Source organism: Echinops telfairi, unplaced genomic scaffold (assembly GCF_000313985.2).
Source record: "Echinops telfairi isolate 266 unplaced genomic scaffold, ASM31398v2 ScPeMD7_6;HRSCAF=24_0, whole genome shotgun sequence".
Lineage (NCBI taxonomy): Eukaryota > Metazoa > Chordata > Mammalia > Afrosoricida > Tenrecidae > Echinops > Echinops telfairi.
In genome coordinates, this window is record NW_022103902.1 from 14,390,467 (window position 1) to 14,405,318 (window position 14,852).

The 14,852-nt window shown below is 42.9% G+C and overlaps 1 protein-coding gene across 1 annotated transcript in view; it reads right to left on the bottom strand.

Moving 5' to 3' along the window:
* Positions 1-14,643, bottom strand: part of USF3 (upstream transcription factor family member 3) — a 32,853-nt gene extending 18,210 nt beyond the window's left edge. Inside the window, exons 1-5 of the mRNA XM_004706405.2 lie at positions 14,562-14,643; positions 13,381-13,445; positions 11,067-11,095; positions 8,267-8,349; positions 2,221-2,317 (exon numbers count right to left, since the gene is read on the bottom strand). Coding sequence (XP_004706462.1) covers positions 2,221-2,317; positions 8,267-8,349; positions 11,067-11,095; positions 13,381-13,427 — 256 coding nt within the window. The 5' untranslated portion in view covers positions 13,428-13,445; positions 14,562-14,643. The remainder of the gene's footprint in view (positions 1-2,220; positions 2,318-8,266; positions 8,350-11,066; positions 11,096-13,380; positions 13,446-14,561) is intronic.
* Between the last annotated feature and the right edge of the window lie 209 nt (positions 14,644-14,852).

A 14,852-nucleotide genomic window follows, 5' to 3' on the forward strand; every position in this document is an offset into this window, starting at 1 on the left:
TATGACAAAATAATAATTATGAATTATGAAAGATTCATGAGGGAGAGGGGGAGGAAGGGGGGAAATGAGCAGCCGATATTAAGGGTTCAAGTAGAAAGCAAATGTTTTGAGAATGATGATGGCAACAAAAGTACATATGTGCTTGACCCAATAGATGTATGTATGGATTGTGATAAGAATTGTACAAGCCCCCAATAAAATAATTTTTAAAAAATTGGCCATCACAAAATAAATAAATATTTTAAAATGTATACATTAAAAAAAAAGAACAGCCATCGTGGGCCAAAGAAATAATGATAATTGCTCCCATGTATTGCATTGTCGCAAACAAGAACAACAATGACAGCAGTTAACACCGAGCAACCATCTACCATGTGCCAGGCTTTCGTCAACGTGCTTCCAATGCATTTTTACTTTAATCCTCCAAACAAGCATGAGGCAGAGATTACCTATCATTATCACCACTTTTACAGAGGAGAAACCAGCTCAGAATAATTACATAAAGTCAATGAGGTAGATACTATAATTATTCCCATCTCAAGACATGGCAACAGACTTAGAGAGATTAAGTAGCTCAAGGGTTTCAAGTGAGACAGTGAAATTGAAACTCAAAGCCAGGTGGGCCTGGTTCCAAAAGCCATGGCAGCAGTCACCGGGTGAGCTGTGCGGAGGCAGAGAGAGCTGCGGGGAGAAGAGGATGTGCAGGCGGACAAAGGGACCTAGAGAAACGGTGACGACAGGGATGACACTCGGGCACTGCCCTCAACCCCTAGTCTAGCTTTTCAGCTATTCTTGATCCCCAAGAGTTTCTCTTTGCCCTAGCTTTGATTTGATCACCTTGACTTCAATGTATCGACGTGGAAACTCACCTTAGAAGTGTCTTTGTCCCTCTGGTGGAGTGCCTCCAAGTGTTTACACCCACGGCAACCAAGCCGATTCCAACCAACTCACAACAACTCTATAGATCAGAGTAGAACTGCCCCTGTGGCTTTCCAAAGTTGTCCATCTTTATAGGAGAAGAAACCCTCACCTTTCTCCCAAGGAGCAGCTGGTGGGTTCAAACTGCTGACCTGGTGGTTAGCGGCCAAATCCGTAAGCTACAACACCACCAGAGCTCCTTAGTAACTGGCTAACAAACATAAACCACGATCCTAAGTATCTGACAGCATCTATCGATGAGTGGGGGAGTTATGATTTAACAGAAAAATAAACAAGCATTCGGAATGCTTTCCAATATCCTTCCCACTCATTACCATTGACATAACCCAGAAATACCCCCATCACGGCAAATTCTGCACTTGTTTCTGCCCTAGGGAGTTGTTGCAGGAAATCCTCTCTGCTCCATTCATATACTTAAGGAAAGGACACGTCAAATAGGCCTATCAACCAGGGTGTTTGTCTGGGCTCATTTTCTTTTTTAGCTATTGGCAAGCCTTCTCTTCAATTGATGGGGGGGAGGGGGGTTGAGCTCATTTGACAGCAGAGAGAAGTCGCCTCTATGTAAAAATCAAATATCATTAAGTGATCAGGTAGTTAGATACATATGTAGCATGTGCTATAAGTGATGAACTGAACATTCCGGCCTTCAAAGTTAATCCAGAGTAAAGTCTGGATTAACAGTGGTATCACTGATCTTGTTTTTAAGTTACACTAAGCAAAGCAGTCTCCTGTGTCCTCTCCGGGATTCCCCTAGTCAGACGATCCAACTGGGATAGAGGAGACCCAGTATTATTAGTATCATGAGTCACACAGACCTCATGAAGTCTACACACAAGGCAAGTATCAAAAGTCTGTAGCCCTCAAAAAATTGCTCACTCCCACCACCATTGAGTCAATACTGACTCAGCAACCGGAGCAGAACCACCCTGTGGGTCCTCAAGACTATAACTCTTTACAGGAGTGCAAAGTCTCATCTTTCTCAACAAATGGCTGGCCTTTTCAAGCCACTGACCTTACAGTTAGCTGCCCACTATAATCATATCACATGTAATCATAATAAACAGTGTGGCCCCAGGGCTCCTAGAGCTGTTCACAGAAGGGGAGAAGAGTTAAACTAAAAGTAATATTATTTTAAACATTATTGCTCCAGACGCATTGGTGGGAGGGCCTTAATACAGCCTGTGGGTGGGTAGACCCTTCTGTACCCTAATCTAAGTTACCCCAGGTGTCCCAGAGGCCTCAGCATGCAAAAGCAACACGAAGTCGCCGTCGAGCCTTTACCTTGTTCGTTGTTTCCACCATTAAGTAGGAGTTCATCATTTTGCCTTTTCAATTCTGTTATATACTTAAAGGCTTGGTCCAGGATCATATTCTTACTCTGCCAAGAAAAAAAGGAAGCATTTACAAGTTTGACAGAAGAGACTTAAAAGGGCAGAGGGAGACCCGGGTTTGGCTTCAGTTGTAGCCCATTTATGACGGGGTTCCAGAAAGCTCATGGCACTTTGGGGTCCTCACTTGCAAAGCTACGAAAGAAAAGAGGAACCAGGGCTGTGCCAAAAAAGGGTGCTGCCACCTGGAGCCTCTTCACTGCACAAGCTGCACCTGCCGCTCGCCTGAAGACCAGGCCATTAGGGAGCTCATCACTCCGGACAGAGCCAAGGCTCAGCCGTCAGGGCCACTTCCAAAGTGAGCGTGGCCATCACTGTCCTGCATGTGCTTCCCAAGCACAGCCTTCTGGGAGCTGCACCATTCACAGCAGGTGGGCAGGCACCGTCCTGGGGAGCCTGGAGGGACAGAAGACCCCCACCCCATTTAGCCCACAGGTACTGCCCCACACCCACACCAGCAGCCCTGTGAAGATTTTTTTTTTAAATACTTGTGTTGGGGGCTCTTACATCTCTTATCACAATCCACACATTCATCCAGTGTGTCAAGCACACTTGCACATATGCCGCCATCATCATTTTCAAAGGCTTCTCTTCTCACTTCAGCCCGGTATCAGGTCCCCATTTCTTCCCCTCCCTCACAAACTCTTGATAAGTTATAGATTATTATTTTCATATCTTACATCATCCTTTGTTACCCATCCCTGACTTTCCCCGTAGTTCGTCCCCCTGGGAGGGGGATATAGGCTGATCCTTGTGATCAATTCCCCCTCTCTCCCCCGCCCCACCCCTAATCCTCTATTCTCCTTGTTGGCCCTGAGAGGTTTATCTCTCTTGGATTCCCTGTGTTGCCGGCTCTTATCTGTAGCAGTGTACATGCTCTGGTCTGATCCGATTTGTAAGATAGAACTGAGGTCATGATAGTGGGGGGAAGGAAAAACTAGAGGAAAGTTGTTTCATCAGTGCTATACTATACGCTGACTGGCCTATACTATACCCTTGTGCTGGGTATATACCAGTATATACCCAGTATATACTGGTGCTATACTATACCCTTGTGCCCACCCTGAGAAGATTTAAGAAATCTTTAGAGGCTAAAGAAAAAACAACCTGGGGGGAGATGGAGTGGGGGAGAGAAAGAAAAACCAACTTGGGAGAAAATAAAATGGAAATTATGTCGCTTTTTTTAAAGTCTAAGGAAAATATATAACGAAAATAACTGTGCACGATTTATAAATGTTTTGCACAAGAATAAACTTGAACTAACAGATTATAACGTGTCTGACCAATATCTAGGTGGAGGCACTCGCTCACTCGCGGCCACTGTGTCATTTCTAACCCATGCACCCCTAGACAGCGCCCAACTCCCCAGCGGGTTGCCCAGACTGTCTACGGTGAGTGGAAAGCCGCCTCCTTCTCCCAGGGCCGCTGGTGGTTTTCACTGCTTGTCGTTAGCTGCCTAGCGTGTCACGCACTATGCCACCAGGGCTCCCTTAGAGGCAATGGGAAGAAGAGATGACTTCCAAAACATTCCCGACCAGCGCAACGTAAATTCTGCCAATACTGAAGCAAAAGCAAATATAAAATTGATGGTGGAAAAAAAACGGATGGTAAAGTGCAGGTGGAAAAATGGTGGACTCATTGATGCTCTGTGAAAACTTTATGGGGACAATGGCCCAGAGTAACCAATAGTTTCCAAACGGGTAACTCAGAGGGACTAGATGATGTTGAGGCTGGAGCATGCAACAGCGACCGTGCATGTAAATGCTGTTCAGGCCCAGGCAAGGTCAGAGGTCATGGCAACAGCCTTTTAGATGCTCAAGGCATTTTACTGGTTAACTTTCTGGAGGGCCAAAGAATGAGGGCGTCTGCTTACTGCGAGGGTGTTCTGAGACAGTTTGCCAGAGCTTCAGCAGAAACACGCCTGGGCAGGCTTCGCCAGAGTCCTTCATGACTTTTGAGAATGGTCTTGCTCATTCCGCACATCAAACAAGGGCAATTCCCCGAGAGTTTCTATGGCATTAAGCATCCACCTTACAGTCTGTGGTAGTTAGATACCTTTCTGTCAACTTGAAGGTGTATAAAAGTGTAGGGATGGTATCCAACCTGTCAATCAGATCACAGCCTGATGGTGCTTCCTTGGGGCGTGGCCTTCTCATAGGAGAGCCTCGGGAACCTCCCGCTCTCTCTGCCACTGGCCCTGAAGCTGCCGGAGCCCTTGGATCCCAACCCTGGATCCAACTCTGCACCTACCGACCAGTGATCTTCTTGCCGTCTGTCATTGAATGTGGCTACGTGAGTCTGCAGAGGGACTGAGGGACTAGGATCCGGCTTGGATGCTTTCTTGATATATAATTACTTCTTGATATAAAGCACATATATGCTCAGTGCCACTGATTCACTTCTCTAGTCAACCCGGCCAAACACACAGAGTCTGCTCCTTCGAAATCCTAAGCAACTCCCTCACTGGACAGACCAGTTACACAGAAAGTGGAAGTAATTGAGAGAATCTTATTAGGAAGTAATAAGAAGCTAGCCTGCTTTCCCTTTCCCATTCCCATCATCCTATGCAGCTAGATGACTTCTCCATCCTGCCTCAACCACAGGAGACATTGATGTTCTGTGAAATTTAAACCAGAGAATGTCAACCTCCACAATACCTGACGGAGAAGACGGGATGGAGCTCCCAAGTGAAAACAGGGCGGTAAAGTAGAACCCTGCCTGCTGCAATGTGAGCTCCCGCATCCCTCCCGGGACCCAGAATAATGGGACCAGGTTTAGGAGCCTATTCCCCGTAGTCCACTCCCCCACTCCCAGAAAGCAGTCTGAAAGATTCTTCTCTGGGGGGAAAAAAGCAACTACAAACACTTTTCCATTTCTCCCCAAACAAAATATAGCTCATCTAGTCACAGAGCAGTTCAAAAAAGCCCCTCGCAGCTATCGAGCTGATTCTGACTCATCGCGACCCCAGAAGGCAGGGTAGAACTGCCCTTGAGGGTTTCCAAGACTAACTCTTCAGGGGATAGAAAGCAAAGCCATCAGAAGTCAAACTTCTCCAATCGGCTTTTTCATGCCTCATTCCCAAGTGTAAATAAACCACTCAAAAAAACCCAAAAAAACCCCCTCACTGCCAGCGAGTTGATGCCAGTCCATAGAGACCCTATAGAACAGGATAGAACTGCCCCTGTGGGTTTCCGACACTGTAATTCTTCAGGGAGTAGAAAGCCTCATCTTGCTCCCAAAATAAACCAGTAAGTACCAACCACAAAACACAGAAAGCCCCAACAAGAAAAACAATATAGGAAAACAAGGGAGTAAGGGGGGGATGAGAATTAGAAGAAACAAAGATTATGCAAACACTGGAAAGCCTTTGTAACCCTGCATAACATCCTGAGACTGCAGAAACACTCCACCATGAAACGGCTTATGCTCTGATCAAGGAAAACACAGCCCATGCGTGAAAGTTCTTGGAAATGACGGACAGGAGGCTTCATATTAAAACCAGAAGAGCTGGAAGAGAATAACCACTGAGGTTAAAAGGAGAGTACACAGCCCAACAATCTACAGGCTTGGAGGGGAAGAATAACATCTGAGAGGTATACGCTCCTTAAAACAAGCAACAGTACAAAATCAAACGGACAGCATTTGCTTATGGATGAAAACTCTTAAAAGCAAGAAGGAACAGGAAAGAAGGATGAATAATAATATAAAAACACGGGAGGGCAGAAGTGGGAAGAATGCTGGTATATCTTGGGGACTGTATGAATTGTTGAATGGAAAACCAATTTACTCTGTAAAGTTTTAAATCATAAAAAAAGGTTTTATAATAAAAAAAAAATACAAGGAGAGGACAAAGGAAAAGGAAATTCTCAAAAGAAAATGGAAATTATGTGGTACATTTGATCATGTAGGAAACTATACGAAGAAATTGTTGGAAGTGTAAGAAGAATTAAAGATAGAAATATAAAAAATTAAGCAAATTAAAAATGATGAAGCAATTATTAACTAAGAAAAACACATGGAATGGAACATAATAACAGTACACCTGGCCAAGCAGGGAAACAATTTGAAATTTAACCAAAAATACTGAATACTAATGTAGGTTCTCTTGGTTACATGTTAATACATTAACCTTAAGGTCCACAGTTTGAAACCACCAGCACGCCTTGGAAAAAAGGTAAGGTTTTCTACTCCGTAGAAAGATTTATAGCCTGACATCTCATGTGGGCAGTTCTACACTGTCCTATAAGTTTGCCATGAGTCAGAATCAACTAGCCCTAGTTAAACTAGTTTGAATACTAGTTTAACTAAAAGTTGTGAAAAAATTGTATTAGGAGGAACAAGGAAGGCGAAGCCAGGGGAAAAGTTAAATTAGAATGTTAATAGTTCCGATCTAACAGGAAAAATCAAGATAGGACAATATAGGCCCATTATTTAGAAATATAAAGACAGATACCAGAAGAAACAGTTGAGACTAGTTCCCTCTGAGGACCCATATTAAGGTTGTGGGGTGAATTAAAATTACTTGGGATGGCTCCCACCAAATGACTAGGTGGGAGCGTGCAAATAAGGTGTAAAGGACTCTAGGAGGGAACTGATGGTTTTCACCATTCTTCTGGGTATAAAGTGAGCCCACTCAGAAGCAGGAAGGGGGTGAATCCCTGACCATTAAGAATGAAGCACTGCCAGCAGTGTATGTGTGCCATCCCTCTGTGAAGTGCTGGCAGCACCAGAGGTGCAGATGCAGCACCAAGAGCATGGGACAGAGTGGAGGCCCACAGGCTGAGTCAAGCTGAGTGCCTTGGGGCAGGCAGGGAGCTGGCACGTAGATCTAAGTGCCCTCTGGGCATTTGTCAGCACTAGAGGTGCTTTGTCACACTTGCTCAAGCAAGACAGAGGCCAAAGGGCTGAGTAGCTTAGGAGAGATGTGCCTGCCAGCATGGCTGAGAAGAGATGCTGTGGACCAAAGGACTGTATCCATGTTGTCTAATCCTGGCTTGTGGAAACCTGCTCATTTGTTAAGCGCTGTCTGGGAGGTCTGGGAGGACACTGCAACAGATTATCGGACCCAGCCGAGAAGCCGAGTGCCATAGGAGGGACGGTTGGTGTCAGAATGAGGTAAAGCAAGTTGTGGAGTGGAGTGGAGTGGAGGTCAGTTTGACCTCTGTCTCATAGGCATCGTCCTTGGGCAGATGTGGCCTTGTGTAGCCAAAGGAGATCAAACATGGCCTCAAACATTTTTACAGCGTTTTATTATGATTTAAGTGAAGGTTTACAAAACAGGCTATGAGATTTACAGTCAACATTCAATTGACTTTTTTTAATTCACACCTTCCATATTGTCCAAATTGTTTTGCTTTGTTTTCAATGAGCACTTTTTATCTTTGCTAACAGAAGAAACAAAAGGTTATCTTTATTAAGAAAAATTGTCATGCTTTGAGACTTTAAGAGGTGGCTGATAGGATGTGGAAAACAAAATAAGAGCTTTCTTTCCTTTGAAAGACTCTAGCTAAAAATGTGAAGATACGTACACAGATGAACAGGCAGAAAATAATGAGATGCTTGGTGAATGAAGGGACAACTCTCACGACCATCGAGGTGATTCTAACTCATAATGAGCCCACAGGACAGAATAGAACTGTTCCCGTGGGTTTCCGAGTCTGTAACTCTTTATGATGGTAGAAAGCCTAGTCTTTCTCCCGTGGAGCTGCACGTGGCTTTGAACTGCAGACCTGGTGGTTAGCTGCCCCACGAGAAACCCATTTTGCCTCCAGGGCTCACCACTTCCAAACAAAGGACCCATATATAAACCTAATTATTAATTAAAGGGAAAACACAATGGAAAGATCCTATAAATAACAAGGAACAAGAATAATTTAAGTACAGAAACAACTTAGGGAATTGTCTGTTCACAAGAAATGAATGGTAATATGGGTTCTTACCTGCTTCAGGGCAGGGGAGCATGGAATCAGCTCTCCTATTCTGTTTATTCCAGCATTGATTTTCTTCTTTCTATGCCGCTCCACTAGACAGGGGGGGAAATCCATTTATCAATTTATCAATTTTATACTATAGCTGCCAAAGTACTTCATTCCCTGGGTAAAGAGATTTTAGGTAAAGAAATCCCTAAGAAAAGTTTATCAGACAAGAGCTACTAAGACAAATAACTAACATAAATCCATGAGAATTCTAAGATTGTCATATTTTAAGCCTAGTGTTACAAAAATTCACATAAACAACACTTTTATTACCATGCTAAAGAATGTGGTCTTTAATAATTAAATTCAAACTAAAAACAAACTGCTAATATTATACTAGAATTAGGCCACCTTTCTAACTGAAGTAATTGCTAGTTTTCATGTTAACTGAAGTTGAGCCCACTAATAAGCTAGCTGTTGCGAGGTAACAAGTTGACATCAAGTCAATTCCAACTCATGTGTGTAGAATTGCTCCATCGGGATTTCATAGCTGTGACCTTGAAGAAGCTGACTGCCAGGCCTTTCCACCCAATGCCTCTGAGTAAGCTTGAACCCACAACCATGTGGTTAATAGTCAAACACTTAGCCGTCAGAAGCACATTTGGAAGGATTCAAACCACTAGTCTTTATGCCGCCCAGGGACTAACAGTTGGGATGTTACACCTTTTCAGACTGGTTCAGTAACCGTGAAACACCTTTTAAGAAGACCCGAGGGCCCTGTGGAACTAGAAACAGCTATTTGTTTTGACTTAACACAGACAAGAAATGGCACTGGTTGGCTTGGCTCTCTGTGGTGTTCAGTCTGTCCATGTAGCATCTTTCCCATCTATGAAAATGGGCAATCGACAACTTGCTTAACTGAGCTATGTTCCAGGCTTATATGCTATAACTTTAAAAGTTGCATGGGGGGAGGGGAGAAGGTGGGGGAGGGGGAAAATGAGGAGCTGATACCAAGGGCTCGAGTAGAAAGCAAATGTTTTGAGAATGATGATGGCAACAAATGTACAAATGTGCTTGACGCAATGGATGGATGGATGGATGGATGGTGATAAGAGTTGTACAAGCCCCCAATAAAATGATTTATAAAAAAATAAGTAAATAAATTAAAAGTTACATGGAAGGGAGAAAGGATATAGACTATTTAAATAATGTATATGAGACACTATAAGGAGTAAACATTATTTGTACTGGCTATTTTCTGTTAGAAAAAAAATTATAAACCTTCCTTTCTAATACAGGATTCCAATGCCCCTAAGCAGGTGATTATTCGGATAATAATATGGGTAGGACTTGTTTTACAAACTACCTAGAGTTTTTGCTTCAGAACCTAGCAGTAAAGCAATCCTTTTCCATAATTGCTTATTACTTTCAAAGTTGCTGCCAGACCTATTTATGGCACCACCTGATAGTCAATTCCAATAAAACTTCAATTTCTACAGCCAAAAAAGATTAGATTCATTACATACGACCCCAAAAAGGAAATGCACATAGTTTGCCTTTCCTCTGAATTCTCTAATGCTGGATGAATATAGAACATCTAAAAGCCTATTTCTGATGTGTGAAGGTTTAAAAAATAAAAATAAAAAGGACATGTTAGCCATAACAATAAATGGGACTTCAAAAGCAGTAAAGTTTTTATTTTGGGGAACCCAATCTCTCAGCAGTGAAGATACTACACATCCCCCCACACACACATAAAAAATTCCCCAGGGTTCATCTGCTCATGAGTAAAAAGACCCTCAGAGAACTTAAACTATCATTTACAGGGTGATCAAAATTCACCTCTAAGATAGTTTTCCTCATCCTGATGATGGTCCTTAAGGAAAACCAAAGGTTACACAATGGATCCCGCTGTGAATAAGTGCACTACTCATCTTGGCTTTGGTCTACAGTTGTGATGTCTGAGGGCGAACCAACCGTTTCTGTGCTACGTTCTCCTGTAATCCAGGACACCACAACTTACTGGAAACTTCACATCCGTGACGAAGCACACCTGAGAGCCACAGCCTGCTGCTCACCTCCTCCATCAGGTAGCAGGCAGCCAGCCACGTGCGGGCTTCTACAAAGACATCTACCTCGCCTGAGATCTGATCAGGAGAACTCTGAACCCTCTCAGTAGGGTAATCACGTGAAACACTCTTTGCAGGAGGGGACTTAGGGCTGGATTTTACATATTTAAACAGACTGAAAACCATAAGATAATAAGGAGGCCGGGGGTGCTTTTGACAACTAAAAAGAAGGGAAAACTTTTCTCAAACATTGTAAAGAATGACTTGACACCTTATAGCCTTAAAATGGCCAATCAACAGCAGAATGATTTCATTTCTTAAAAAAAAAATGTATTAATCATTTTATTGGGGGGGGGGGCTCTTACAAATCTTATGACAACCCATCATTCAATTGTATGAAGAACACTTGTACATATGTTGCCATCAACATTTCCAAAATATTTCCTTTCTACTTGAGCCCTTGGTATCAGCTCCTCATTTTCCCCCTCCTTCTTTCTCCTCCCACCCTCGTGAATCCTTGTTCAATTACATATTATTGTTATTTCTGTCTTACATGGCCATTGTCTCCCTTCCCCCACATTTGTTATTCATACCCCTGGGGGGTGGGTCTACATATCCAACCTTGTGATGGGTTCCCCCTTTCCCCCCCTCCACCCCCCATCCCTTTAACCTAGGATGATTTCCTTTGACTGCTAACAAACACTCTGAATGCTAAGAGGAAACCAGCAAATAAACATTTAAGTTGTCCTTTGTACCTGCATTGTGCGTCTCCCGGTTTTTCTTTCTGAAACAGAAAGTGTGGATAAAAGGTTACATAAAAATAATGGGAAAACATTTCCATCACTTTATATTCTGAGACATGAAAAAAATGTGAGGAATGTTTGTGTCTCAATCAGGAAGCATTTGAAGAAAAAGTTTAATTCATAAAAATGGGGGCTTCAGAAGCAACAAAGCCCACATGGAAGAAGCACACCAGTCTGTGCGATCATGAGGTCTCAAAGGGACCAGCTATCAGGCATCATCAGAACAAAAAAATCATATCATTGTGAATGAGGGGGAGTGCGGGGTGGAGACCCAAAGCCCATCCGTAGGCAATTGTACATCCTCTTACGGAAGGGTCACAGGGAGGAGATGAGCCAGTCAGGGTGCAGTATAGCAACGGTGAAACATACAACTCTCCCCTCACTATCATGATCCCAATTCTACCTTACAAATCTGGCTAGACCAGAGGATGTACACTGGTACAGACAGGAACTGGAAACACAGGGAATCCAGGGCAGATGATCCCTTCAGGACCAGTGGTGAGAGTGATGATACCGGGAGGGTTCGGGGAGGGTGGGTTGGAAAGGGGGAACCGATTACAAGTATCTACATATAATCCCCTCCCTGGGGGACAAACAACAGAAAAGTGGGTGAAGGGAGATGTTCGGACAGTGCAAGATATGACAAAATAATAATATATAAATTATCAAGAGTTCATGAGGGAAGGGGGAGCGGGGAGGGAAGGGAAAAAAATGAGGAGCTGATGCCAGGGGCTTAAGTAGAGAGCAAATGTTTTGAGAATGATGAGGGCAATGAATGTACAAATGTGCTTTACACAATTGATGTATGTATGGATTGTGATGAGTTGTATGAGCCCCTAATAAAATGATTTTTTAAAAACAAACAAAACAAAGTGGGGGCTTTAAAAAAAGTGTGTGAAAAATATTCCATTATCTCTTCATTCCATTTTTCCATGAACTCTTTGAAGTTTTCTCATATTATGGTCTTAAGATCTAACTGAAAATATATCAAGATAAATTTAGAAGCAATAAATCCCTAAAAATCTGGATGTTACAGGTTGGGGAAGGATTCTGTCATTGAAAACCCTAGTATAAGTTAGAAGCAATTTGAAAATGTAATTCATAATTCAGTAACATGGCAAAGCAATGTGTCAAACAGGTGACTTCTGGTCTGACTCCCGCATCTGCATCTCCGTGGCTGGGAATAGGTGTGGGAGTAGGGGAACTAGGTAACCATCGAGAGCGGGCTTGTAATCACCACAGAGGGAAATGTAGCAGCCAATCACCTAGAAGCACTAACAACTGCATTTGACCAATCTTTTGCATTGTGTACTCTAAGCTGTCCACACTCCTATTTTCTTAAAGGCTGATCTACCAAAAGCACTGTTTTACACACAATTACACAAGACATTAGCATATTGCAATAACTATCTAGTAAAGAAATAGGACTTTTTGATATTAAGAGAAGTTTTGGCCATGAAATTCTAAGCAGAAACATTACTCAAAAATGCTAGAAATTCAGAAGGACTCCACAGAAACAGAAGCAAAATTGTGCTGATGTGCATATTAGCACTTATGGGCTGTGATGTCATGAAATGTTGATTCAAACTGGCTAGCCCCTAAAGCAGCGATTCTCAACCTGTGGGTCGAGACCCCTTTGTGGGTCAAACGACCCTTTCATAGGGGTCGCCCAAGACCACTCGGAAAACACATAAATATTTCACAGTATATAATTACATATTATTTTGTGATTAATCACTATACTTTGTTTTATTATGTTCAATTTGTAACAATGAAAATACATCCTGCAGATCAGATATTTACATTATGATTCATAACAGTAGCAAAATTACAGTTATGAAGTAGCAATGAAAATAATTTTATGGTTAGGGGTCACCACAACATGAGGAACTGTATTAAAGGGTCGCGGCATTAGGAAGGTTGAGAACCACTGGCCTAAGAGAACTGGGGGGTCTATTACAATCGGTACTATATACAAGTTAAATTTCAACAGAAACCAAACATTTAATAGACTTGGCCTTACCCTAGTCTTCTAACTGCTGATGATTCTACTTCTTGATACACTTCTAATAGAAGGAGAACATGTGTTTTGGGAGCATTTGTATCTATCCACACAAACGTTTGGAGCCTAATGGCTTTCTCGGCATCTGAATGGTCTTCTAGAGGATCGAAAGACCTCATTACCTTCCACTAGCAAACTAGGTGCCGATTGTGCTTCTCAAACAACACTACCCAAACAACACGATCTGGGCCAACGGGTACGTACCGGTGCTGCTTTTTTGTAGGCGTCTCATTCTCTGTCATTTCTGGCATGATTACAGGGACAGGGACCTACAGAGCCCGGGAAAGACACAGCGGGAGGTGTCACACATCAGTCCGAGACTTTAGAACACATGATTACCAACAATTTGATTTGAATGCTGAAAGGCTAAATATATATATAACTGACATCATAGAAAAATCACTAGAAAAAATAAGAAAGCAAAAAGTTATCATTAGCAGATGTGAAACATTATCAACGTGGAATGTAAATGCCTGTAAAGACGGAGAGAAAGATCACTGTGAGCTTAGGAAAAAGAGGATGGAGACTTAAGTAAAGAAAAGGAGCAAGTACATAAACGTGTGGAAGCAAGCATTTATTCATACATCCTTTCCCTGGTTCCTTTCATTTCGACTGCTGGAAGTCTTTCTATTTAAAATATCTGAACACTAATAAAATATAGGCACTTTAGGGAACGTATACATATATAAGAAAAAAATCTAAACTCAAACACGTTAAAGTCTTAATTACTGATGTGTAAGTCATTTACTATTATAAGTCATGTAATAGTATGGGTTTTATTTCAATCTCTTCTCAGAGGCTTAGGCATTTTGTAATGAGAACTTTGGTTGACAGACCCTCCAAAATGGGTGCCACCTGGGGGCACCCATTCGGGGACACTGGAGGAGATGTCGGTATGGTTACCCAAAGGCAGCACAAAGTAAAGAAAACCTGGCTCTGCCGCTCACTACCAGGGAGGCCTTGGGCACGTGACCTCGGATGCTTTCCCCTCGAGAACGGGTCACAGAACAGTGTCCATGCCATTGGGCTATTGCAAGAAGAGAATGAAATAACTAGGCACAGCATGCCTAGCATGTGGTGCAGACTCAGCAAATTCCACCCAAATTAAATATTTAGGGTGAAGGCTTCAGCTGGGGGAGGGATGGGGGGGGGGGCGAGCCTGAGGACATCAGTGAGTGCAGGTAAGGTGATGGCACAGGCCCCAAGTGAAGGAGCCTGCGGAAAAAGGTGGGTTCAAGACCCATTACCAGCTCGTCCCTACTTTTCAGGAAGGCCCACCTCAGCCTAGAAGCAGTGCTTGCCTATCAGATAAGTATATAATGATAATTTGGCCCACAAGATTAAATTTTTGAAAAAGAAAGGCAACTCCCTGTCATCTGTCTTACCCAAAAGGGTTTGCAGAATTTCTTCACTTTTGACTCCCGGCTTCCGATGCTTCCGGTTTCTGACCCGAATCTATCATATTCTGCCAGAAGGTGGTCTATATGTTACATTTTCTTCTTACTACACAAGGGGGAACAAAGAATATTCACAGTCACTAGGTTTCTATTAAGGAGCACAGAGGCAGAGCTGTGAGGTTGACAGCCTTGGAACCGCCTTTAGCAGCTGTGCTCTGCCCTGTAGACCGGAGAGGAGTCTAAATCAGCTCAATGGCAAAGAATGGGTTTCTATCAGCA